The following is a 27770-nucleotide window of genomic DNA, read 5'->3' as shown; positions in this document are numbered from 1 at the left end:
GGTTTTGAAAGTGGGGAACATGTGACAACATTTCTAAACGAATGAATGAAACAAAAAATCTAAATATTGCAAAAGAAAAGTTGCTTGCCACTTGTTCAGATTTGTTGCAGGCATTCAACAACTCTTATTTCTGGCATTTAAAATTGAATGTGTCTGCCCTCTGGTGCTCAGATCTGTTATATCACTGGACATAACAGAACAATTACCAGTCTGAGTAGCAACAATCATGCTTCTGTAGATCTTGCCATTTTTGTTTGAAAGCAAATCTGTCATATCATCAATTTAAGAAAATAATAATTCTTGCATTTGATATAGCGCCTTATCACGTCTTTGAGTCGTCTCAAAGCACTTCACAGAATGTACTGTAAAGTGAATTGACTGTAAATTTTGTTGGAGAAATGCGGCAGCCAATTGTGCACAGCTGCCGCATTTCGCCAACAAAAATATAGGCGCTATATCAACTGCAAGGATTATTATAATTATTATTATCTTTTTCGAACAGTATTACCTTTAACAACCCAGGAAGACAGACAGATAGGACCCTGATTAATGGCTTGACTGAAGCACAGATTATCATACATTCTGTCCTGTAGCTCATGGTTAGAGCACTTGCCTTACAAGTGAGACACCTGGGTTCAATTCCAGGCAGGGCGAAAGCTTTGGCAAATTTCCTTACCCCACACACCTAATAATAATCCCTCCAGAACAAAACAATAATAAATTGGTCATTTTCAATCCATGACTGTTTGTGGGACACTGCTGTGTGCAATTGGCTGCTGCGCGTCGCCCACAAATATACGGTCAATTCACTTTTACAGTCCATTTGTCGAGAAGATGTGAAAAGCGCTATATCAAATGTGAGGATTATTATTATTATTACATTCACCGAATGACAATCAGCTGAGAAATCGGTTGGTGCGAGACTCAAAGAAATCCAGTGGTTTGAAAAGTTGATGACAATTATTTTAACTAATTTCAGTGCTGGGATTCTTTTCTTTGTGAAAACTGAAAATAAAGAACTGCTGTCTGATGAAGCTTCCCCTCTGATGCAAGAGAAAGACAAGGAAAATGAAAAAGACATTGAAACAGAAAAGGATTCCTCGCAGGTTTGGCCAATGATTAAAAGCATTTTTATTCTGTGATAAATTCATTATAGTAATTTTTAAGCAGAAAATCTATATTTAAAGTAACAGCCATTGTCAGACATTGTTCAGTACACTCAGTATATGTTTTGAAATGAGCCTGAAGTCACAGATCTGGAGATTATTTTGAAGATGAATTTAACTTTCAGAGCTCAGGGAATGATGAATGGGTTTTGTTTATTGTGCTTTTTTGTGACAAAACAAAGCTTGAAGTGGAGCAGACTTCTAAAGTAGACCCTACACCCCAAAATACCTTCACTCCTTTAGCCTTATTTGTTATTGATAATCCCTCCAAAAAAACAAAAACAATAATTAAATTGGTCATTTTCAATCTACGACTGTTTGTGGGACATTGCTGTGCGCAATTGGCTGCTGCGTTCGCCCACAAATATACAGTCAATTCACTTTACAGTGTGTGTGATTTGTTACGACAAGCTCAAAATATGAGGCATTGGTCTTTGGTTTTTTTTACTTCGCAACTGCTCTGGTGTAAAACATAAACGGGTGGGTGTGAATGAATCACTGTATTTTGACGATAGTTTGCAATCTATTTGTGCCTTTCTCCAGCTCGTGATTTATCTAAGTCTTAGATCACAAGACAACTTTTTCATCGCAGATATTGTGATTCATCAATGGTTTAGTTTGCAAAGGTGTTTACAAGGTTCAAACCCTGGTTTGTTTAATGCATTATGTGATAGGTGAAAGTTGCATGTGTGTTATACATAGATATGACCTGTGGAGTCAGATGCTAACTGATGGAGAGATTGTTCTGCAGATTCTGAGGATAACTCTTCACAGGTCTGTTGAAAGGCATCAGTTATCAGTTACAACTCAGCGGAAACGCTTTGCTAGTGATTGATGTCAAACTTCAGACAGTGGAAGAATGAATTAGCATCACTTTTCTGGAGCCTTGTTATATGTACTCCACCTTTGTAGAAGCTCATGGTGGCTCTGACATCAAATGCCACCTTAAGGTCTTCTGCTTTGGCATTGATTTAATTGATTCCTAGAAGACTTTTGATCTTATCCTTCATGCTACCCTTGTAAATAAATTGAAATCTCATTTGGGATGACCCTGACCAAGATCCTGAACTCCAACATAAGAACATAAGGACATAAGAAATGCTAGACAAAAAAAGACCAAGATCCATCTAATTCGCCTTCCACCTTCCTGGCAGTCGCATGCACATATGTCCAGAACTAACTATGTGCTATATCCAATAATATTATTATTCTAAAAGAAAACTATCTAACCTGTTTTTGAAAGAATTAACACTTCCTGCTTCAACCGTCTCCCTAGGGAGACTGTTCCACAGGTTCACTATTCGCTCACTGAAATAATGCTTGCGTAGATTTGTTCTGAACTTACCTCCCTTCAATCTCATGCCGTGTCCTCTGGTTTTATGATTCTGGACAAATTGAAACAGCCTGTCATGGTCTATATTGTCTAGCCCCTTCAGAATCATAAAGACAGCAATCATGTCGCCTCTCAATCTTCTCTTTTCCAGCATGAACATGCCCAATTAGCTTAGTCACTCCTCAAAGTCGAGTCCCTCCATTATCTCAATCATTTTGGTTGCCCTCCTCTATCTGTTGCTCACATTTCTCCCTCCTCCCTCTCAACCGCAATCACTCGGATGAACTTCACTACCTGCCTCCTTGAGCTCCTCCCCACCCAGCTGTTGGTCACTCAACTCCCCCATCTCTCCCCCCTGCTGGCCAACACGGTCAACCAGTCTCTCTCCTCAGGCTCTGCTCCACTCCCCCTAAAAACTATTGTCATCACACCCCTCCTCAAAAAACCCACCCTTGATCCCTCGAATCTCTCACACTACTGTCCCATCTCCCACCTACCCTTCTTTGTCAAAGTCCTGGAACGTATTGTTGCAGGTCGACTTCGGTCATACATCTCCCTCCACTCCTCCCTTGGGCCCCTGCAGTCTGGTTTATGCCCTGCCCACAGCACAGAGACAGCGCTTGTCAAAGTCACAACCCTATATTCTCTCTATCTGTGAGCAGGGCTCCCTCTGCCTCCTCGTCCTCTCTCTGCCGCATTTGACACAATCGACCACGCCATCCTCCTCCATCGGCTCTCTTCCCTCATCCACCTTAGTGGGAATGCACTCTCATGGTTCGAGTCCAACTTAATCAACTGCCTCCATTTCATCTCGGCAAATGGTTTCTCCTCCTGCCCCCACCCAGTCACCTGCAGGGTACCCCAGGGCTCCATCCTTGGCCCTCTTCTTTTCCTTATCTATATGCTCCCTCTGAGCGATGTCATCTGCAGACACGGGTAAACTTCCACATGTATGCGGATGACACACAAATCTACTTTGCCTCCTCCGGTACCACCTCCAGGTCCACCAATGTTCTTTCAGCTTCTCTGGTAGATATCAAGGCCTGGATGAGTGCAAACTTCCTGCAGCTGAATAGGAACAAGATGGAAGCTTCTTGGCTCTGGTCAACGTCTTCACTCCTGCAGATATGAGCTCCTCAACCTCTCTGGGCTTTCTCTCAGATTCACTGAACCAGTGCACAACCGAGGCGTTCGGTTTGACCCCCAACTGTCCTTCCTCCCCCCATATCAGGCCCCTGACCAGGACCTCTTTCTTCCACCTCTGACTGTCCCTTACCAGAAAAGAAGCCGAAACCATCGTGCATGCGTCTGTCACCTCCCTCTTGGATTACTCCAGTGCACTCCTCGCCGGTCTCCCCAGCTCTGCCATTCACAAGATCCAACTCATTCAGAACTCTGCCGCCTGCATACTGACCCCGATCAAACTCCATACCCACAACTCACCAGTTCTGGCCAGGCTCCACTGGCTCCCCATCACCGAATGGATCGACTTCAAAATCCTCACACTCATGTTCAAATCTATTCACTCCCTGGCACCTCCCTACCTCTCCGACCTCCTCACTCCCTAATCCACCATCCGGCGCCTCTGCTCGACTGGCACTGGCCTCCTGCTCGTCCCTCGCACTCTCCACCCCACCATCGGAGATCACGCTTTCAGTCACTACGCCCCAAAACTCTGGAACACTCTCCCTCAATAACCTCTGCCTTGCCCCTTCTTTCCCCTCTTTCAAGTCCCACTGAAGACTTTCCTGTTCGACCGTGTTTACGGACACCAGGCCTCTCCCCCCGGCTGGGAGTCAGGCTCTGCCACTGTTAAGTGCTTTGAGATGCTACCCTGCATGGAGGGCACTATATAAATGCAAGTTGTTGTTGTTGTATCTTCTCAATTTCTCCAATACCCTTTTTGTACTGCAGCGACCCATGCAACCTGGGTGGTTGCTCCTCTCGAACCTCATCGTCCAATCCTTTCTAAGACACGCAAACTGGGTGACCTACTGGGATTCAAATCTGCAGGCTCCTGGTTTTCGTCAATTGTTTTAAAATTCAAATGCAACTAATGCTGAAACGTGGCACCTACAACAGATAGCAAAGGGCAACAATACCCTCTGATTGTGTTCTGGAGATGTTGGTAATGCATTCGCATAATTCATGTATACATAGTAAAACACTGCTTGGAGTCCTGTAGCTCAGTGGTTAGAGCACTCGCTTTGCAAGCAAGAGACCTGAGTTCAATTCCAGGGAGGGCGAAACTTTGGGCAAGTTTCCTTACTCCACACGCCTAATAATAATCCCTCCAAAACCAAAAAAGAATAATAAATTGGTCATTTTTAATCTATGACTGTTTGTGGGACATTGCTGTGCGCAATTGGCTGCTGTGTTCGCCCACAAATATACAGTCAATTAACTTTACAGTGTTTTCTGTGAAGCGCTTTGAGACGTCCTCCCGACGTGAAAAGCGCTATATCAAATGCAAGGATTATTCTTCTTCTTATTATTATTATGATTTTCAGATACCAGCCGTCCAAGTAACAAGAGCTCACACTGTTGGCTTATGATTATTTTGTCACTATTTTACTCTCAGCATGTTCCAGCCTGCCCACATCCCCCAAAGTCAGAACTTCAACCTCTCTACCTCCATCCTTTGGACTCCAATCCACAGTACTTTCGCCTTGCTTGCCTGCTTAAAGGCGTGAGTCAAGACCCTTTTGTTTGACCGCGCCTTCAGTCATCTTCCTTCCCCTACCCTCCATCCCTACTGATCGAAATCCCTATTTGGCTCAGCTGTGGGACAGAGCTGTAGACATAGCACCAGGAGATTGGAATTTTCCCTCTCATCTCCTGATATCATTCTAAGCCAATTTCCTAAAGAATAACATCATCCAAGTTGGATAAGGTTACAATGTCTTGTAACCTGCCAATATTTGGAGTGTATGTGGTGCCAGTGGAATCATATACCAGCACATTTCTGTACCCTTAGGAGAGGTGGAAGAAACACATATTTAAAGGGAATTGTGAAATGTGGAATGGCTAAAGATGAACTGATTGTTTTTCCAGCCTTCATCATCAGAAGAACCTGCTCCAGATCCATGTTGGATTGATAAACTCAAGGCGTCACAAAAGAAACTGGTGTAAGTGGAAATGTCTACTCTATAGTGTGACCAGCTAAATGATAAATAATGGGTTAAAGTACATTGGCACAGTCAACCACTAACCAGGATTCTTTCTGAAATAATAACTTGCAATTAAGTGTGAGAATAAGAAAGATAACCTAAAAATACCTTCAGTATAGGCTCATTATGAGATAATGCAACTAAATATAATCAGTATTTCATAAAATAATTACAGTTTTAGGTTGAAAGCACAGTTTTGAGTCAGAAGGTTGTTAGTTTAAGCCCCACACTGAGACTCCGAACCCATCTATTGATACTTTGGTGCTGTGCTCAGGGAACATTGCATTGTCAGAGGTGCTGCTCTTCTGAAGAGACTTAAGCTGAGATCATGTCGGCCTGTTCCGGTAGATGATAAAATTCCATGGTTCTTTTTAAAAAGAGAAGGGAGCATCTCCCAGGGCTCTCGCCAACAATCTCCAAATAAAATTGTTTGTGAGCTATTTCTGGGACATTGCTGGGTGCAAATTGACTTCTGTGATCTACGAATACGGTTACTTCACTTTACAGTAACATTTTCTGAAGCACTTTGAGCTGTGTCAATGATTTGGTATTATATCAAATGCAAGGAGAACAGAATGAAAACAACAGAGCAGTTATAGTCAGTTCTCCATAAGCACATTTTGGATGTATGTACAGTGAAAGCCGATTAAGCCTGATACATTGGGACAGGTCGTTTTGTATGGTTTAAGTGGCATCTGAGGCTATCCTCCATTACCTCTTCCCGTCCAGTCGAGGGGGGGCAGCAGCACACCTCCCTCCCATTGTCATTCCCATTGGTCGGGAAATAAGACAATTAATGGTGGCTCTGAGGTGATGGACAGCAATGGAGCCACTTGTCGAATGGATGTCAAACTAGGCACTCCACCCATTCACAAGGGGCTCCAGCTGTCAATCAATCTCAATTTAATTTCTCCCATTCTCTCCCTTGTTTCTCCCTGTTCCTCCACCCATCCCCCTCACTGATTGACAGCCCAACTCCAGCCGCTTGTGAATGGCTGGAGTCCACTGTCAATCCTCCCATCTCCATCCTGGAGCATCTCGCAGAAGGCCCGAGTGAGTACATTCAACAGCAACCAGGCATTTTGTTCGGATTAACCAGATTGTTTTACGAATTAACTGGCATATTTAAAACGGTAAAGAATACAAATGAATTGGGGCCAGGCGTTTTGTCCAATTTACCTGGCACCCAAGGTGATCTGGGGTCCGGCTAAAGCGGCTTCCACTGTATATATCATTGCTTTATTCCTTCTAAGGGCAGTGTTACACAGAGCACTAATCCTCAGCTACTGCTGCGTAAAACAGTTGAGGTGTGTTGGGATTTCTGATCCTGTAGTTTGAAATATGACTCGACAATCCAAATATGGTGTAGCAAGGTTTATTATGAACAGAGTGAACACAACATGCATTAATAAATACTACAAATGTCTAACAAATTATACTACCAGTCTTTGAAGACTGTCACACAATGTCACAGAACACCTTCCTTGTAATCCTTAAAGGGACCTCTCCACACTCGTCTCTCTCTCTGGAGCCTTCCTGTTCTTCTAACTGTTCTCACCTTAAGGTGCGATATCTATACCCTTTCTCCAAGTGTCCTTCCTAGGGCCCCTCTACCCACTTCTGATACAGTCACGTACTCAGGTTAATCAATCATTTGGCTTGGTGCCAGCCTGACTGAGTCTCCACGAGGTCTTCCCTGTGTCCTGTCTAAGATAGGAGATTCATCAGTTTAGGGCTGTATCTGGTGCTTGTTATTTTGTTATGTGGGATCATTAGTACATCCCTTTTAAGTGAATGGTTATCTCTTATCAGTATCCCGGGTTGGTACCAAAGTCCTCCAGTTTGAACAACTTGCTCATTAGTTGCTATTCTTGAGGGTTGCCTTCTGTTGCTTGTGAGGCCCAGTCAGAATCTAGAGACTTATTGCTAAGGCGAGATCCTGTGTCAACTGGTACTTTGGACCATTACCTCTGTGGGCTTGTTGTTATTTACGGATAAGTGGTGACCCCCTGCACTTTTCCAAGGCTGTCTTGTTACTCCTTCACAAACAGCGAAAACCAGGTGTGTCCTATCTCATGACTGTCGCTATTTCCTATACTACATTCGTTTAATGTTTCATTCTTATTAGACTACAACTTCTATAATCTAACAGCTGTATGGGGTACCTCACTAGAAACAATTCAAGAGCACTTACTGTGCAGTGTATTTTTTCTGTTTGTCTAATATCTGCCTAATTTGTTGCCTTGTACTATTTCTTAGGGGGTCCAGCTTAGCAATGTGTTCGGGTTTATTGTATGGCTCCAGTTTCGCACCAGTCCTCTACATTAAAAACCATGCTTTCAAAAATGATGACAAGTATTTTGGTGCAAGCCAGTTTGGTAAGAGATTCACTCATCTCAAGCATGCCAGTGAAAGAGCCTTGTGAATGTGAAATGCATTTACTGTACATCTAGTTTTAATCTTGGTGGTACGAGTAATTTCTAAATAATCAGAAGTACACTACCGGTTACAGCATTATTGACCCTCAGATAATGAGCATTTCAATGTTTCAATCTGCGACTGTTTGTGGGCACTGCTGTGTGCAATTGGCTGCCATGTTTCGCCAACAAAATATACAGTCACTACACTTTACGGTATATTCTGTGAAGCTCTTTGAGATGTCTCGAAGACGTGATTAGGCACAATATTAAAGGCAAAGATTATTATTACGCATGTTATTGTTGTGATGCTGGATCCAGGGTTACATAGAGCGCTAGCAGGTGTCGCACTACATACTCATCTTAAGCTCCAGCAATAATAAAGCAGTGTAAAGCCATAGGCTAAGCGGACGGACATTTACATTAAGTTTTGTTTTGTTCACTTTTTGCTCTGATGAGCAGTTTTTAATAATTTAATTCACAAGAGAGGGAACCAATGGAGCCTGGATAGAACTGATGTGATGTGGGTATGAAATTTAGTGTGGGTGAGTATGTGGGTGGCAGAGTTTTGGATCAGTTGGTTCCTATGTATGGTTGAGCTGGAGAGACCAGTAAAGAGGGCATTTGAAAAGTCGAGTCGGGAGGTGACGAATGCATGGACGAGTGTTTTGTCTGCGTCTGGGGTAAGGTACTGTTGGAGGTGGGCAATGTGGCGGAGGTGGGGGAAGGCGGACCTGGTCAGGGACTGGATGTGGGGAAGGAAGGACAGCTGTCGGTCAAACTTGACACCAAGGTTGCGCACTAGTTCGGTAAGTGTGAGGGATAAGGCCGGGAAGGTTGAGGTGGTCAGAGCCATAGGATAGAAGACGTTGATGGGAGCCAATGAGTATGGCTTCCATCTTGTCAACATTGAGTTGTAGGAAGTTTTTGTTCATTCAGGCCCTGATATCTGCAAGGTAAGCCGACAGAACATCGACGCAGCTGGAGGAGGAGTAGTAGATTTGTGTGTCATCCGCATACTTATGGAAGTTTACCCCATGTCTGTGGATGACAACTGCTTAAAGCATTGTTTTCTATTCATGTAACAGTTTGATATTGTGAATGATTATCTGCAACTAACATCATCTTCTCTTCCAATTTAGACATAGATTACGTTTTTGCATACTGCAGTGGTATTATTCTAACTAGCACAGTCTATTTTCTTATATACTGTGGAGTGAAGAAAAACAAGCCATCTGTTTACTCAACGGCAATACTACCTGGTATGTTGGAATGATGATCTGCAGTCACTGTCAACATGCACTGTATAATGTTGTTACTATGATTATCATTTGATTCTCAGGCTGTGTTCACACTAGTTTTTATCACAAACTATGAAGGTTTGTGATACAGCATAACACTGTACATCTTGCCTCATCCAAAAGCAGCTGCTTGTAGGTTACAAGAGGGATGTTGATCTCCCTATTTTTAAGTATCGTGACAAGTGCTTTAGGGGCAAGTTATGGGTTTTTAGCTGGTTAGACTCCAGCAGTACCTCAAAACACATTCTTTTCTCATGCCTTGGTTCTTGCCAACCTTCGCCTAGCCTAATACTCTTTGGAATTAGGGAAGCAGGATGCGTTCAGGGAGAGAGTGTGCATTCCATTCCAATAAATATCTTGGGAATTTCCATGATAAGTGGGATGCATGGAACTCTCAGTTTGGTTTGGATATTCGTAAGCACAGTGATGGGTTTCTGCACGTGTTAGACACCCAACTGACGGCCCCACAAAAAAAGTTACCAATTGAAGAGTGTTGATTAAACAGCCTATCCTTCACTGCTGAGCAAGTGACTGAGAACACTGAAAAGGAGTGGTTGTTAATTACACAATCAATAAATTATTCTATAGCTATGGGCACTTATAATTTCCCCAGCACACACATGCATTGCCTGTAAAATATGTTGCAGAATATATTTTGAAACATTTTGATATGTGCTCCCAATGTGAAAGTTCTATCAAATGCAAGGATTATTATTTATTATTTATAAATGAAAGTTGTTGTTGTTACCATCATTATTGTTGACAAGTCCATAACCGGGGGACATAAGTATAAGACAGCAACTGGAGGATCTAAGAGAATTTAGGCGGATATTCTTCACCCAGACAATAGTGAGAATGTGGAACTCGCTGCCAGAAGTGGTGGTTGAAGCAGATAGTGTGGATGCATCTAAGAGAAGCTAAATTTACACATGAGGGAGAAGGATATGGGACAGTTGGGCTGAATGGACTGTTTCTGTGCTGAACAGTCTGTAAACTTGAATAGATTCGTATGTCTCAGATTCACAAATGGGCACTATATAAACGCATATAAACTGATGTCGAGATTCTGATTATGGACAATATCCTCAAGATACTGTGCTTGGATCTGGTAACTGCTGTGGTAATTGTCTAATAACTTGGCGAGGACTAATATTCTCCAGTGAGCTGAGGAGTAATTTATTTGAATATTTAAGGTAGCGATCAGTTGATTCTTGTGTCATTTATTGCATTATACAAACATGTTGTTCGTCCACAGCCAGTTAGTGCTTTCTAATTTCTTTCATCAATAGCTTTCTTCTCAGGACTCCTGTGGGGAATAGCTAATAGTGCCTGGTTCCTGGCAAACTATTACCTGAGCGCAGTCATTACCTTTCCTCTGGTTACTGCTGTGAGTATTAAAAAGATGTTGATATTTGTAACTGCGCTTGTGGTAAATCTGTGAATCCGATGTGAAGAGTACAATATAAATGCAAATTGCTCTTGTTGAAACACTTTATATCTGCTCGGCCTAACTTCACTTTCCCCATTCACTTGCGTTTTTAATTCGGGTTTTACAATTTTAACTTATCATTTTTACTTAATTCTATCTATGTTATTCTATCTATCTTACCTTTATTAAATTTAAACAACTGCTCCCTGGTAGTAAAATACTTTGTCCAGTAGAACTGAGCCATATTGATAGGAACACCACAGGTTTGATCTCCATTGTGTACTATCTCAGCTGATCTCAATCAGTGAAGCACTAGAGTTCCAATAACTGCTCTGAGTTAGGTTGTAGGTTGTAGAAAAGGCAAATCAGGGTTCCCATTCCTGATCTCTAACTAGCAACAAAGTCTGCATATGTGGACATTAATTGGGAACAGTAGTAATTGTGTTGCCTCCACACTTGAATAGCGAGTTGAAACTCACTGATTCGACTCATCAATGAAGAACGATCACTTGAGTGAGGCTTGCACCTATGCAACTTCAGGAGAGGAATTCTGGAGCAAAATAAGTTTAAACTTGTTTACCTCTTCCATTGTCCATTTTGGAGTTGGGTGGTGGAGGGAGTGAGATCCAACGTATTAGTATTTAATTGGTCAGAAAGCAGCTTCAAAGAATGATTTTTCCCCCATTTAAACAAGCTGTGCAATATACCTTTGTGCTTCTGGTTATAATAATAATAATAATCCTTGCTTTTGATATAGTGCCTTATCACGTCGTTGAGACGTCCCAAAGCACTTCACAGAATATATTGTAAAGTGGATTGACTATCTTTTGTGGGAGAAATATAGAAAGGAGAATTCAGTCAGGGACCTAATCCTGATTGCTATCCAATGAATCCAGCTAGAAAGACTATATGTATGAACATAGTGAGTTTAAACACCATCAAACTCCTCCAATGGTCCAGTGGTTAACAGCATCCCCTCCCACACCACACTAAGTCACTCATTTCAGAGATTGTGGGTTCAAATCCTAGTCTACGCTGTTAACTGCTCACAGCAGTTGGTGTACCAGAATGATCTGTTGAAGCATCGTAATGGCTAACATCCACTTGGGGAGGTAATGGAGGGTAGCCCCCATGCCTGTTGAACTGTATCTCTACATGAGTCAGCACGTTCAAGAGGAGAAGCAACTAGACAAAATAAATCTTAGAGCATTTTTTTGTCATGACATATCTCCACAGTAATTTCAACTTCAAGCATCACCTAGTTAATCCCTGTGCTTGCCATTGCATCGAACTGTATGGGGGATAATATTGTGGATGTTGTTATCTGTTACAATGGACACAGGCCCTATTGAAATCAATTCTTACAGGTGGGGCTAAACATGCTATTTCATCTGCGGGTAAAAATAACCATGTTTGTTTACTTTTCAGGGTCCTGCAGTCATCTCCCTGACGTGGGGGGTATTTTACTTTAAAGAAATAAAGGTCAGTTCATTTGAATGTTGAAGATGTTGCTTAGAAACAATTAAACTGAGGAGGTCTGAGGAGTCCCAACAATTTCCCATTCTTAGAGTAAACTGAATATGTAGCATTTGGGCCCAGCATGTGAGACAGTGCATTGATGTAATCACATACAGTGCCATGGAATGGTCTACACTTTTTAGGATCCCTCAATCATCTGCTTCAATTTAAATATTCCCAACTTCCATAGCTCAGGTGTCCCATTGTGTTTTAGATTAGATATCGGTTATTGTACAACAACAACAACAAGATTCCATTTATAAATGGTACCTTCCCCAATTCAAGATCTACTTTCTAATTCTGTGCTGAATGGACGACTGTTTAGTAGAATGGTAAACTGAGTAAAATAATTATTCATTTGGAGTTTTGTTTAAGAATGCCATCCTGAAATAATTGATTAAAATAATCTTTTAAGTCTTTTCTCTAGCGACATTTCTGTGCATTTAGCCGTATTTTACAATTATCCATCAAACATAAAATCCACTTTTTCCCTTTCCCACTCCAATTTTCTCCTTTTCTTTCCTAAGGCACTAGCTCATGTTGGGGTGTAGTTCCAATGGTGCCAATTGTCTGCCTCTATGCAATTGAGCATTTTTCATGTGTGAGATGAGACAGTGATGCACGCAATTCAACCTTGGGGGCATGACTGCAAGCCTGATCCCATCCTCATCTTATATCTCCTCATACACACACACACATGCAGAATGAGGGCTACTAGATAGCGATCAGAATTGCAAAGCAGATTCCCTTGACATCACACAAATTGAATTACAGCACATACTACCCACCTGAGATCATAAACTTAGCACATACCACAGATCAAATGTAGGGCATTATGGCTTATTTCTACTCAATGCAGTGGTTTGAATAATCCTTTTTTTAAGTTTAAATGAAGCTTCACCTGTCTATCTACCATGACTCGAAGGGGAAACATTTCTGGTTTGAGAAAGGGGGAAAGATGTGAATAGGGTTGGGAGGAAATGCAGTAAAAGTGATAGAATAATACACATTAAGACTAACTCCTCTTCCTCAGCTACAAAATAGAAAGTGGGAAAATTTTGACAGATGTATTTAAAAAAAAAAGAAATTTAGAGAATTCATTTTACAATTCATACAGTCATTTGCCAGTCATTTGCCCATTAAAATTAATAATATTTTAACAATTTTAAATGTAACAAATTTGCTGATCTACAGTAAACACCCGATTGTCATTGACCTTTAAAATCTACCTATTTTGCCTACAGGGTGCACGGAATTTCATAATACTGGCTGTTGTGCTTTTGGTTGCTATTACTGGAACAATTCTCATAGGCTTATCTAAAATAAAGGGAATCGCCTGATATTTGGACAACAGAGACTTAATAGATACCTTTTCTGTAACTATAAAACTATACTGTACAGTGCATGATAAAATTATTAGACTAAACCTTTGGCTGTATTCGTCATGTTTGCAAATAGTATGACATGATAAAATGCATAAAGTTACATGTATAATTGATCTGCACTATACTAGCTGTGCAGGAGTCAATTGCAAGATTGATCTGCGAGGTTTCAATGCTCTAAACCTTGAAAGTAAAATTCCATTTTTGTAGCCATTTGATCATAGAGATCTGCTGCCCATCCAGCATTTTTGTTTAAAAAATAAATGAAGCCCTCCTTAGTTCTAAGGTATCAGTTTTAGGTGTGTGCCAATAGATTGTTTAGAAAACATCAATATACTAAGATTGCAACAACTGGAGTATTTCAAATTATTACTACAATAATTTTGCAATTCTTCCCCAGTTTGAAAAAAATATTTAACTACACAATGTGAAGAAAATGCCCAGGTTTGATCCCAGGTGTTGTACAATAACCAGCGCTGGAAAGTGCATGTGTGCGCATCTCAAATAAGAACCATGAAACTATGATGGCTTATGGGATAATATAGCCAGATAATTATCAGTGTCTGGGCTCACCCATGAAGAATGATGACTTAAATGTGGTATTGGAGGGTTGCCAGCAACTGTGAACTGCACCCTAATGTGAATCACTGTCTTGAAGGCAGGAAGTGGATAAAGACAAACAAAAGATTGTTGTGCATATTGGCTGAGGAGGGCAAAGCTTTAGTCAGTTAATTGAGTCTTGGTATTGCAAGTCTGAACCACTCCTTAGTGAAAACGTACCCTGTGTTTTTAAAATGGCTCTGAATTTAAACAAGCCTATTTAATTTTACCTGTAACCCCTCATGGAACTTCTGGTTGATTTATGCATGCTCTCCCCTTTGAGGATATCTCAGGGTACTCTCCTTTCTCAATTACACAACAGTGAAGCACCTCCTTTCTCCTGCAAAGCCCTCACGTTTTTTTGCCAGAGAGAGGAAATTCTGATCCATGTAATTGTTGGGGAAGAGTTTTTCCTCTTGAGTGTAATTTGGGAAACCATTAGAGTGGTCATGTTCATAGCCTGCTGGCAAACAGTGTTACAGAAAGGAAAATTGTACCTGCCGTATTAATACAAGGTTAAACCTTTGGTACAGCTGACAGTTTCTGATGCTATAGGGACTGTAAGCTTTCCAAGGTGAAGGAAAGAGAGAATAGCCAAGAGGGCAAACACGATCAGCAGAAAAATTAAACCAGAAAGAAAAAGACAGATATAGAGAAGAGGAAGGATAAGAGACACTGTGCTCAGAAGTCCGAGTCATTTTAGATTGAAAGTTAAATCATAAATTAGAAATCAAATTAGAAATGTTACTTGAAAAACAAGAGAATAAAATAAATGGGTTAATAATGGTTGTTGAATTGTTACATATAAAAAATATTACTTGTTTGGTTTCCACTCTGAGTGAGATGGACGCTGAGCAAATAACCAATCAGGAATCTCAGGTAGCAGCAAATGTTCAAATTGGCCTGAGAGTAAATTGTGAGGACCAAGAGTGTATCATGGAGCTGACACCCTCCTGTACTGGGAGAGAAAGCTAGGTTAATGTCAGAGGCCTCAAGGGTCATACCCAAGACGCTAACTTTTCTTTCTCCTTTCAAGTGCTAATCAACTTCCTCTATATTTGGAACAAATGGTTTTTATTTCAAATTTCCAGCATCTATTTTGTTTTTCTTTGTCTGTGATAGTGCAGTGTTGACTTTGATTTGATATCAATACCAACATTTTAAGAGCTCCATCTCTCTCCTCCCAGCAAAGGAGGACCACCAATTCAGTTCAGCAAGTCAGCTTGGGGGCAACACAATCTATATATATATATATATATATATATATATAAAAAAATAACAACAGGATAGGGCATGCCAATAATGTCAACATGAAAGAGTGAATAGTATTTAATTGCTTTTTAAGTGTGAAAGTCTACCTTTATTATGTACATGAAAGTGAAAGAATATTTTGTATTATGAAATTCAAAGTTGTTGATGGTCAGAAGGGATTCTACATAGTAGCTGTTTTTACTGAACATTAGTAGATCTAGATTGTGAGGTGAATAACCAGGGAATTATTGTTGCAAGATCAGCTGCTGTGTAAATATGACATTGTACCAATGTAATACATAAACATATTTTTGAATATTTGTTTCCTTGTCAGATTTTTACTGAAGTAAATTTACTTTATTCCTATTCAAAAAATATATTTTATTTGGGGTTCACGTAAAATGAAACTGTCCTAATTTAAAGCGAATAATGAAATCACCCAGAAGTACTATTTTAATATACTTCACCTTGAGCATAATGGGTCAAAAAAAATCACCACCAGGAACTCCTTACCTCACTCATTGGGTATTTGCAGGTCAACAAGCTTTCTCATCTGCAAAACCATTGTTTTTCTATCATTTTATCCTTTTCCGCCATCTCAGCCTTCACGATCTTGACTTTAACTGGTTCAAATCTTACCTTTTGCACCGACTCCACTTTGTTGCCATGAATGGCTTCTCCTCCAGCCCCGCACCTTAGGGCTCTGTCCTTGGGTCTCCTCTTCAACATCTACATGCTCCCTCTTGGTGACATCATCTGCAGACATCTATGCGATGACACCCAACTCTATCTCTCTGTCTCCACCCTCGACTCCAAGACCAGGGAATGTCTGTCAGACATCAAGTCTTGGATGAGAGCTAATTTTCTTCAGCTGAATGTCAATAAGACTGAGGCTCTCGTTCATTGAGCCAATCTGGAACCTCTCTACCTCCACCCTCCGTTCCACGACAACTGACATCCTGACTTGTCTGTCTGACTTCAAGTCCTGGATGAGAGCCAACTATCTACAGCTGAATGTCGGCAAGACCGAGGCTCTCCTGGTTGCCTCCCGCCAGTGCCTCTGCACCTCAGGCACTGGCAGCATCAGCATCTACGGATGCACAATCCACCTCACCAAGCCAGTCAGGAACCTGGGTGCCTTGTTCAACCCTCAATTGTCCTTTTTCCCCCACATCCATGCTATGGGTTCAATTCCAGGCAGGATGAAACCTTGGGGATGTTTCCTTACTCTACACGCCTAATAATAATCTCTCCAAAACAATAATAAATTGGTCATTTTCAATCCACCACTGTTTGTGGAACACTGCTGTGTGCAATTGGCTGCCACGTTTCACCCACAAATATACGGTCAATTCACTTTACAGCATATTCTGTGAAACGCTTTGAGACGTCAAGAAGACGTGAAAAGCGCTATATCAAATGCAAGGATTATTATTATTATTATGACCCGCTGTGCCTTCCCCCACCTCTGCAACATTTCCCAACTCCGCTACAGACTCTCCCCTCGGGCCGCCAAAACTTGCATCCAAGCATTCAATACATCTTTGCTCGACTACCTGCTGGTCATCTCAACTCTTCCCTCCACAAACTGCAGATCATCCAGATCTCTGCAGCTCATGTCCTCTCCCGCACCAAACTCTGTGATCCTATTACCCCCACCCTCGCCCGGCTACACATCCCCCAGAGGATAGAGTTCAAAATCTTGTCCTTGACTTCAAATCCCTCAACGGCCTTACCGCTGTGACCTGCTAACTCCACATCGAACTGTCCGTTCTCATCACTCAGCAGGTTCTGGCCTGCTACACTTCCCCGCCCGCCTCACCCCATCATTGGCGGTTGGGCTTTCCACCTCTCTGCCCCCACCCCTTGGAATCCCATCCCACAGGCCCTTTGCCCCGCTCCCTTCCTTGCTTCCTTCAAGGCATGCTTCAATATCTTCATTTTCGACCGTGACTTTGGTCATTCTCTTACACCTGACCTTCCTCCTTCCCGATTCAACCCCTTGCTTGGGTCCAAATCCCTGATTGTCCTGCGCCTTAGGACATCCTCCCAACATGAAAGGCACTATACAAATGTAAGTTGTTGTTGTTTCCTTCATTTCAAAGACAAACATGTATATAGTCTGCTTGAGGCCTCAATACCCCCAGCCAATGGCTACATTTCCAAACTGATCACACAGGAGATCAAACAAGAGAGGTTTGGATGAAGAAGGGCCTTGGTTCATTTGATCTGATGTTTCCAGAATATTTATGCTACTATCCCCCCTTACAGCTTCAAACTTTTTTTTTTGTAATGAGTCCAGATTCCTGGCCTCAACCATCACCCCTCCTGATAATTAATGACTGGAACAGATTAACATCTGAGTAATTAAATACTTCTTGGTGTGGCTAGAAATTACCCTTTGAAAATTGTGCTCCCTATAAGTATGTTTATATCGACCACAAACATGTTAGACACATTAAGATAGCCAGAAAAGGCAAAGCAGATCTACAACAATTTGTTTTTGTAAATACAATTCCATCACATCTAAGCCTATGACAGATTTTATTTTCCACAAAGTGTTGTACCCAGGTATCTCCGCTTTTTATTTACATTGTTTGGATATTTAGTAAATAATGTTTAGATATATCCAGATAAATTTGTTAAAATGTAGATATGTACAAGAAATATTATAAATGAAAATGACTTTTAAAAATTGTATATTGTACAGAAAATCTCTCACAGGTCATTGCCAAATATGAAAGACATAAAATCAATACTGTTTTTTACCATATATACAGTGATAGTCATATAATCATAAAGGAAAATGCATTCAACAGTTCTGACAAGGAGTATCCAGCCTTGAATACACTTATAACAGGTCAACATTACCAAAATAGTTGTTTCAGGTACAGCTAAAGTGTCATGAATTCTAAAATATTACCACAGTTCAATAATTGCATAAGGCATACTGATTCAGTTATTTTACATTTAAAACTCTTAGTGGATCAGAGCAACTACAAAAAAAATCAGCTTTGACAATTCCTTTAGAATGCCTTGATCAATTCTTACATTTATTTTTTCCTCTCCAGAAGGTGTTCTTTCTATAGACACATTCATGTTGTCTTTGTGGTCAAAATGAATACAAAATATTTGCCCATTTTTAAGTAAGCAGATACGTTAGTGAGAAGAGACTAGAATAAGTATTGAAATGTAACAGTCCATACTCCTACAAAAAGGAGCTAACGTTCTATGTAGTACCACAGAAACATTTATGGTGCCTTTGCCTTTTTCTTCTCATTCAGTTGAAGTTGCTTGAGAATATATAGGACAACTTGATAGCAGTACACATACTGAGCCTGCACATAACACAATACAACACAAAATCTTAGAGATTATAATTATTGCACAAAATGTAGAGCTACTTATAGTGAAACCTCTAATAGAAGCCAATGGTTCCCCTGTGTTCCCTGGTGTCCAATCCTGTCTTTGTAAAACGCTTGGAGGGGTTATCCTACATGAAGGATATTATGTAACTGCAAGTGATTGAATAGGAAGACGGGACCTCGATTTAAAGTCTCATCCGAAAGGTGCCACCTCCAGTAATGCAGTGCATCCCCAGCACTATATTGGAGTGTCAGATTGGACTGTGAGTACAAAGTCACAATGTAGGGCTTGAATCCACAACTTTCTGTTCTTGTGGACATTAAATATCCAATGGTATTATTAAAAAAGAGAAGGATGTTTCTCCCGATGTCCAGCCAACAATCCCCCCAAAATCAAATCGGTCCTTCATTTCATTGCTCTTTATGGAACTTTGCTGAGTACAAATTAGCTACTGCATTGGTCCCCAGAATACTCAGTAAATCCTGTGAATAACTTTTGAGATATCCTCCAAACGTGAAAGGAGCTATATCGAATACCAGGATTAGATATTTTTAAACTGGTGACCAGGATTTGTCCAAAATAAATTTCAACAAGGAAAATACGCAGCCTATTTCCAATTTTTCTTTTGTTGGAGGACCAAAATAAAACTGCAGCACATAACACTCGGTCATCTCTATAGTTTTTTTAAAAAATATCTTTGAAACATTAGAACACTTGTAGCTTTTGCAACTTCTGTCCGTATATATTTATTATCAATGAGGTCATCATTGTTATCTTTTCACAACAACTATGGAGAATATTTTACCCAAGTGCAGTCTCCTGTAAACTGATCTATATAATAATGCTGCACACAACTGTTTGCAAAAACATTTGATATATTCCACTTGTAAGAGCTTGAGCTGCATTATTATTATTATTACTCTGAACTGCAAATTGCTGTTTCAGCCCTGCATGGAAGGGGTTATGTTCTTGAAAAGAGAAGAAACGCAGAGAAAACTTACCTCAGTCTGGATCATCCCATTCCTCTGGCTTCTCATAGTCTGGACAATCCAAGAAATGTCAAACTGTTGTAGAATAGAAATAAAAAGTCAGGAAATACTGAGTGTGTCAATCAAAAGATTTGTTTCATAAATTAATTAAAGTTTGAAACAACAGCTGTGGAAAGATACGTTCACAGCTTGGATGATACCAGCCCTCCCTGTGGCCACAGTATAATAGTGCAGTTTGAGGGAACCCTGCATGGAAATGTTGCCCCAGTGCAAACATGGGCATTTCCCGAGATAAATTCCTGAAATTCAAAAGATGGCGGAAAAAAGAAAGAGGATCTATGAGAAGGTAAATTTGGGCGTGGGGAGGCGGAGGCAAGGAGGAAAGAAGAGCAGCATGAAGATATCCAACATTGGAAATTAGCAGTATTTGATAATTTGTCCAACCAACAAGATGGAGCAGTTTCATTCATGTCTCTGCCCTTCATCAACTGTTAAAACTCAATTTTATCTTTATCTGTACAAGACAATCGTATTATTAAGTGCCTCCCTGGAGCATGGACTGGCCTCTAATATGAGTGTTCGGTAGACTCATGGCTACTGGAGTGTGATACACTTCGAGCTTCATGTGCTATTAAAAGGCTGACTCTTGGGTTGTTGTCAGGTCACTTCTGATGTCAATTCCTGTGGGTTGTACATGCTTCTCTGTGCAAGAAATTACTCTGCAAGGGAAGTGACCCCAGTGACAATTCCTGTGGATCGATCGCGCATTGCGTGGCAGCAACCTGATGACCCAGAAATCAGGCAATTTTTCACACTTCTTTTTCCTGTGAAATATTGGATTCACTCTGATATAATGGAGTTGGTTGCCGTGTTTCAGCATTATCTCTGCTTTGCAAATCTATTCTGCAATTCTAGTTTATAGAATACAAATTTACATTTATATAGCTCCTTTCATGTTGGGAGGACATCCCAAGGTGCTTAAAATTACAAGTTGAGAGCACTGGTGGGGATGGTGGGAAAGATAACTGATAGCACAATTCAGATGGACCTTGAACGAGGTAAGGATGGGAGTAAATCAGAGGGACTTTGGAATGGAGTTTCAAAGATCAGGGGCAAAGGCAGGACAATAGTTTTGTAAGCTAAGCGCCCTTATGTAGAAGAATCAAGTGCTTTCTTGAGCTGAGGAATAATACAAGTTAAATGATACAACTGAGGTTACAAAATTATTTATGAACATGAAGATCTTACAGATTTCTGTACATTTGGCTGGTAACAGTTAACTGTAGTGGATGCCACCTTGTCTTGTTAACAAAGGCTGATTATTGAGTGTTCAGAATTGCTTAAATATTCTCTATTCTGAATGAACACTTACATCTAGATTTCTGCTGATAAACTCTAACACTGCATCCAGACAAATGAGAGTCCCAGAACGTCCAATGCCTGCACTGCAATGGGTGATGATGGGGCCAGCACTGTGGATGTGCCTCATGTACGCCAGCAAGGTGACTAACTGCTCTGGTCCATCAGGAGTCCCATGGTCTGGCCAGGCAGTAAAGTTCAGGTGAGTTATGTGCCGTGATTCTCTGCTCTGTATCAAGAAAGAAACAGTATTGCAAATGCACAAGTAGCTGATAGCAAACCACAGAAATGTTAAACATAAGTAACCACTACCTTAAAATTAGCGTGAGATATAGTGAGTTTTGTTTGCAATTAGATTTCAGACCTCATAGCTGTGGAGCTAGAAATGGTGAAAAATACTCCTCCCTCCCCAATCACCATGGCCTGATTTGGCACAGGAATAGTTTTATACTTTGCTTTCACTGTAGTTACAGGAGGTTCTAATGAATAATGTACAGTGCCTTTCTTTTTCTTTTCATTTAATGTGTCCAACCCATTTTTCTGCCCACAGGCATATATGCCTCTGCTCCTGCCCTTAGCCTCTCAAGTTACGGTTTGCTTCCATGGTCACTGGTTGGCTCCCAGGCCATTGCTGAAGTGTGAGCCTTAGCAGTCAGTGTTGGCAGGCCACTCAACTGTAAGCATTTCACACTTTTGACCTCTTCTCACTAGTCTGTAACACATGCACGTTACAGTAGAAGTTGCTGTAGATTTTTGTGGTTAGCCAGTGTGTCTGACACATGCTTAAAAATTTCCAAAACAGACAGAATTCTATACACATATGCCACCCACCTACGTATGGAAATTTCCCTGTGAGGGTGGGAGATATAGCCTGCTTGTCTAATTCTGGAATATTAGGTGCTGGTTGATAAAAGCTAAGGTTTGGGGAATCTAAAATATAAGTTAGGGTGCTGATGGAGTTTAACCAGTTAAACTGCATAGCTTAACATTGCCGGCACTGTCCTTCCTGTTGCTTGTTCGCCTAGGATTACTCTATCCATTAGAGTTTTGGCTTGCAGGGTTAATAGGAGCGAAGTGCAGTGGGAACAATCCTTGCCCCCAGTGATAGCACTTTAAGTCCTGCTGATGAGCCAGGTTGGCTGGTCTTTCATCAGCAGTGCCTTTGAATAATGGGGACTACTCTGGCTCAGGAACTGGACCCAAGATTGACTGGCAGGACTTTGACAATTTGTTGCCAAATAAATCAGCTTGGAAGCATCTGAGTTCCAAAGAAACCCAGTTTACCACCACCGCCCCTCCCACAAAGGAGGATAGTCAAGGTTGTAGAAAATTACTAGGAGACCAAGAGTAGAACTAAATTTAGCTCATATCGTATGTACATACCTCCAAATCATCCATCTTGATATGACGAATAATAAAGTTTTCCTGCGCTTGATAATTCTCAAGGGTTATCTGAATCCTTTCATCTAATACTATTGATTTCCCCATAGGTTCTGGCCAGTATCTTTGACATTTGATCTTCCCTCCTTCCACCTCCTGGGTCATCATAGCAATGATATTGGACTTTTGTTCCCAAACCATCTGCCAAAAGTCTGCCAGTGTTTGAGGCAATGGTCCTTGAGATGCAATGTATACATGGTTTGTTCCACCCACTGGAATTTTTATGAAGCTGGCATTAACGTATCCATGCTCTTCTCCCAGAAGAACTCTTGTGCCATCATCTGTCATTAACAAATACAATTATTAACAATTGTAGGAATATCAGCTTTACAGCTAGAAGCCAAGGAACATTCCAAAGTGAACATGCAAACAGATTATTTGAAAAAAGTACCAAACAACAGATAGATCAACAGACTGAATGAGCTGAATAAAAATATTTCCCCGTTTGGAATTATTTTCTTTCCAGGATTTTCCTGCAGATTCTGACTCACTTTGAAGCAACTGAATCTTTTTAGCAATTTTTTAAAAATTTAATTGATTTTTAAGCACCACACTTTAGGAAGCGAATCAAGGCCTTGGAGAGGTTGCATATGAGATTTTCCAGAATGGTACCAGGGATGAGGGACTTTAGTTATGTGGAAAGACTAAAGCTGGGATTCTTCTCCTTAGACCAGAGAAGTTTAAGGGGAGATTTAATAGAGGTGTTCCAAATGATGAAGGATTTGATAGAGTAGATAGGGAGCAACTGTTCCAGCGACATGTGGGTTGGTAACCATGGGACATAGATTCAAGATAATTAGCAGATGAAACAGATGGGAGAAGAGGAAAAGATATATTTCACAGAGAGTTGTTATGGTTCTTCTCTTCAATCAAATTTTCACCCTTTGCTTCACCTATAGCGATGGCATCTGACTTTCTGTACTGGGATGGTTTATGGGTGTTCCTCACCCTAATTGTCATTATTCACATGAGCTTTGACAGGCTATTCAACCACAAGGCGTATTTACAGTCAAACCCCATCCTATCCTCACTCAATATCCATAAACATACACGTTCCAGCAGGTTCCTCTGAATAATGATAAGGAACCATGGCTAATTTTTGAAACCCTGATTTAGAGATTCTGAGTTGTTATGGAATGCACTACCTGAAAGGGTGGTGGAAGCAGATTCAATAATAACTTTCAAAAGGGAATTGGATAGGTACTGGGGAGAGGAAAAATTTTCAAGGACATGAGGAAAGAGCGGGGGAGTGGGACTGATTGGGTAACTCTTCAAAAGAGCTGGCACAGGCACGATGGGCCGAATGGCCTTCTTCTGCGTTGTAATATTCTATGTTGAAGTACTATTGCATTAGTGCCGGCTATCCTTAGTTTCTCTCACTATGGCAAACCCAGTGAGTATCAGCACTTTAGTTAACTGTGGTGTGCCTCATACATAAGGCTGATCCTGGCCGCCAAAGTGTATCTGCCATCTTACTTCACTGAATTAAGATAATAATAATCCTTGCATTCTTTGAGACTCCTGAACGACACGATAAGACGCTATATCAAATACAAGGATTATTATTATTATTATTTATAGAGTGGCTTCTCATGCCATCGAGACAGGATGCACTGTAAAGTGCATTGACTGCACTGATTTTTTATGTTAATCTAAAAAGGTTGTCAGTCATCAGCCAGCGAAATATATAATTCTCACAATTATATATTAAAATGAATTCTGAATTAAAATGAATTATCTCCAGTATTATAACCTTCTTGTTAATACTCACATGGAAGTATGTTTTTATATCGGTTCTTTTTCCTGTTTTCCTTTGATTGCCCAATTAAACATTCATCCAAAGGCTTCAGGTTTTGCAGATCCTAAAATACAAGCGTATTTCAACATGACATAACTCTATCTCTTGTAATTTTTTAAATTTACAAACAATTAGATATTGTTGATGTTCTTTTCAATCAAATTTTCACCCTTTGCTTCACCTATGGCGATGGCATCTGACTTTCTATACTGGGATGGTTTATGGGTGTATGACACCCACCAGTTCCTCACCCTAATGGTTATTATTCACATGATCTTTGATACGCAATTCAACCACAAGGGTTGTTTACAGTCAAACCCCATCCTATCCTCACTCAATATCCATAAACGTTCCAGCAGATTCCTCTGAATAATGATCAGGAATTGTGGCTAATTTTTGAAACCCTGATTTAGGAATTCTGAAGCCAAACATGGTGCCTCAAATGCTCTACTAACTGAGATCAGATAATTAACTTGAATCTGCAACAACAACAACAAAATTACATTTGTATGGCGCTTTTCACGTCGGGAGGACGTCCCAAGACGCTGGATAATCAGTGTTTTGGACCTGAGCTGAGCGGCGGGATTAGGGAGGGTGGAAGGCAGTCGGGGGGAAGGAGGGTGACCGAAGACACGGTTGAAAAGGTGAGTCTTGAGTAGGGCCTTGAAGGAGGCAAGAGAGGGGTCGAGGCAGAGGTACTGCGTGCTGGTGTTCCAGAGAGTGGGGGCAAAATAGCTGAAGGCCCATCCGCCAATGGTGCAGTGGGCGAGGCATGTGAAGCAGGCTGGAGCCTGCTGAGCAGAAGGAGCGAGCAGGTTGGTTGGGGGTTAGGAGGTCGCAGAGATAGGGGGGAGCAAGACCATGGAGTGCTTTGAAGGTGAGGACCAGGATCCTGAACTGTATCCTCTGTGTGATGGGAAGCCAGTGGAGTCGGGCAAGGATGGCGGTGATAGGTCACGGAGCCTGGTGTGGGAGAGGACATAAGATGCAGAGTTCTGGATAATCTGCAGCCTATGGAGGGAGGAGTTAGAGAAGAGTTGGGGAAGGCCGACAAGTAGGGAGTTTGCATAGTCAAGCCTGGATGTTATGAATAAGGTATGAGGGTTTCTGCGGCCTGCGGTGTGAGATAGTGGCGGAGCCGGGTGATAGCTTCTCATCCTGTTTGCATTTTCAATTGTCTTGTCTTTACCCACTTGGATATTGGACAAGTACATGGTGCAACAGTATTCTGAATTTACAAATAACTGAATTACCACTTGCAAATTAGTTTCACACCTACCTCAAACTCCTGCAATGGAATGTGTTGTTCCAATAGCCCTTGCAGGGTTTTAATGACGGCCTCCAGTTTGGAACCAGTGTACTGGCCACCTGGAGGAGTATCTACCACAGAAAGCTGGTTTAGTTCATCTTTAGTTATGTTTTGTTGATCTGAAATACCAAGAAAACAGTTCAATATAATTGAATCTTTATACCACAGCAAAACTGACAAAATACATTATCAAACTGCAGAGATGCACAATGATAATGATTAAAATGGATTGATGTTTTTAAACCCAATCCTACACTACGTCAATCTGATTCTGAAATGCTTGCTAAAGAATTGATTTTTATGTACTCAATAAAATGCAATTTCTTGCTCAGCTTCTCACACATAAAACAATACTACTTTTAATCTCTTCACTTCACCCCTTACTTCTTTGGTTTCAAAAGAAGTTTAAAGAACTACCTTTGAACGTGCCTTTGGGCATCTACCCCCTACTGGTCTTCTTTCCCACCCAGCTCAGATTCCCACTCAGTATTCGTGAAGCACTTTGAGCATTCACTTTATGTGAAAGGCACTAAGTCAGTGCAATTTGTTGATGTACTGAAACAGCTCAAGGTTGTTGTAGTTCAAGGTTGATGCAGTACAGTTAACAAAGAAAAAATGTATTTTTTTTTACCTAAGGGTAAAGGATCTTGCTTAACCGAATTAATTGGTAGTTCATCACTCCCCCAGGTAATCTCATCTTCCTCTATATTTTCCATTTGCGACATACTGGGCACCCTGTCAGAAATTAACAAAGGTTCACTCAGTTAGCACAGCATTGTGAATATAGATCAGCACATACCACATGATCAAGTAATGAGTGTATCACAAGGTGGTTAAAGTGACCAAGATAAAATTGCTGATTTCAGTCTATGATTTCATGCTTCAGAACAAGTGCTAGAGCTACATCTGCAATTATTCTTTCAAATCACACTTCTGTTTTATGATAGAATGAGTTGCAGGGAACCTTTAAACGTCAATCTGAATTGTTGCTTCATTTTGGAGTAGACTTTATGATTCCTGGCTGGGGAATTTGGGAGTAGAAAACTCACTGAAAATTTAGCCAAGGTACAACACAAACTCCAAACATTTTTATGGATCAAAATTACACATAAAGGTCGAAAAAGATCTTTGCCTTCCTCCAAGGCAAGGATCTTACCTAGAGTTACCTTATGATGAAAACAAAGAAGGGAATTAAGATGCTGCAAGGCCAGCGTACTTCGATACTGCAATACTAAAAATAACAAATTGCAGCTGCACTCAAAGTCAAGCTTGACCTGCCCTTCACAAATCTGTGTCAGAACCAATCTGGAGCTTCTGCAAGTGTTGATAAATTCCTTCCAACATTTACCGCAACTTGATTCTGGGTACGTTGCTTACTGCAGTTAATATTTGATGCAACATAATTACATTGTTATTCATTACAATTATTTAATCTTGGAACATTGAGCTTGTGTAAAACACTCTCAATATATCATTGTGACATAGCATTGTGACATTGTGAGTCAATGTGCATTCATTAAGGTTGCATTATGCAGTGAATTTGTAACGTGAACATGAGCCGCTACTTGGAAATGCATTTATTACAGTCCTGATTTCCAAACCTCAGCCTGTAAGACCATTTTAATTAACATTTATGCAAAATTTTTAAATTCGGTATTAATTTGGAAGCCGGGTTTCCCCATTTCTTAAAAATAATCGTCTTCCACGTTACGACTGGTGAATTACGCGGTGACTAAGTTGGCCATGTAAATGTGAAGCTAATGTATAGATAAATGTAAAGGATGACAGTCAAGTACGAGCTTAGCTCTTCACATTTCCATGCTTTTAGTGTATTACCTTTTTGATATCACATCTTCAACGGAACACTCTTGAATTGCTTTCTCAATTTCTGTTAGAGGAGGGGACATTGAGGAATGAAACCCATTTTTTCTTCTTGGCTGCT

General features: G+C 40.8%; 2 protein-coding genes across 2 annotated transcripts in view; one reads left to right on the top strand and one right to left on the bottom strand.

Annotated features, from left to right (window-relative positions):
* tmem144a (transmembrane protein 144a) overlaps window positions 1–13674 on the top strand; it is a 30442-nt gene extending 16768 nt beyond the window's left edge. Inside the window, exons 8-14 of the mRNA XM_042341210.1 lie at window positions 980–1054; window positions 5547–5627; window positions 7929–8047; window positions 9229–9348; window positions 10677–10774; window positions 12245–12298; window positions 13579–13674. Coding sequence (XP_042197144.1) covers window positions 980–1054; window positions 5547–5627; window positions 7929–8047; window positions 9229–9348; window positions 10677–10774; window positions 12245–12298; window positions 13579–13674 — 643 coding nt within the window. The remainder of the gene's footprint in view (window positions 1–979; window positions 1055–5546; window positions 5628–7928; window positions 8048–9228; window positions 9349–10676; window positions 10775–12244; window positions 12299–13578) is intronic.
* Window positions 13675–18094: 4420 nt separating this feature from the next.
* Window positions 18095–27770, bottom strand: part of ptpn13 (protein tyrosine phosphatase non-receptor type 13) — a 127524-nt gene continuing 117848 nt past the window's right edge. Inside the window, exons 42-49 of the mRNA XM_042340179.1 lie at window positions 27665–27768; window positions 26460–26563; window positions 25799–25947; window positions 24493–24583; window positions 22665–23002; window positions 21295–21510; window positions 19935–19997; window positions 18095–18905 (exon numbers count right to left, since the gene is read on the bottom strand). Coding sequence (XP_042196113.1) covers window positions 18819–18905; window positions 19935–19997; window positions 21295–21510; window positions 22665–23002; window positions 24493–24583; window positions 25799–25947; window positions 26460–26563; window positions 27665–27768 — 1152 coding nt within the window. The 3' untranslated portion in view covers window positions 18095–18818. The remainder of the gene's footprint in view (window positions 18906–19934; window positions 19998–21294; window positions 21511–22664; window positions 23003–24492; window positions 24584–25798; window positions 25948–26459; window positions 26564–27664; window positions 27769–27770) is intronic.

This window comes from Callorhinchus milii, unplaced genomic scaffold, assembly GCF_018977255.1.
Source record: "Callorhinchus milii isolate IMCB2004 unplaced genomic scaffold, IMCB_Cmil_1.0 Scaffold1, whole genome shotgun sequence".
In the NCBI taxonomy this organism is placed as follows: domain Eukaryota; kingdom Metazoa; phylum Chordata; class Chondrichthyes; order Chimaeriformes; family Callorhinchidae; genus Callorhinchus; species Callorhinchus milii.
The sequence above is the reverse complement of the archived record's forward strand: the minus strand, read 5'-3'. Positions and strand labels throughout refer to the sequence as shown.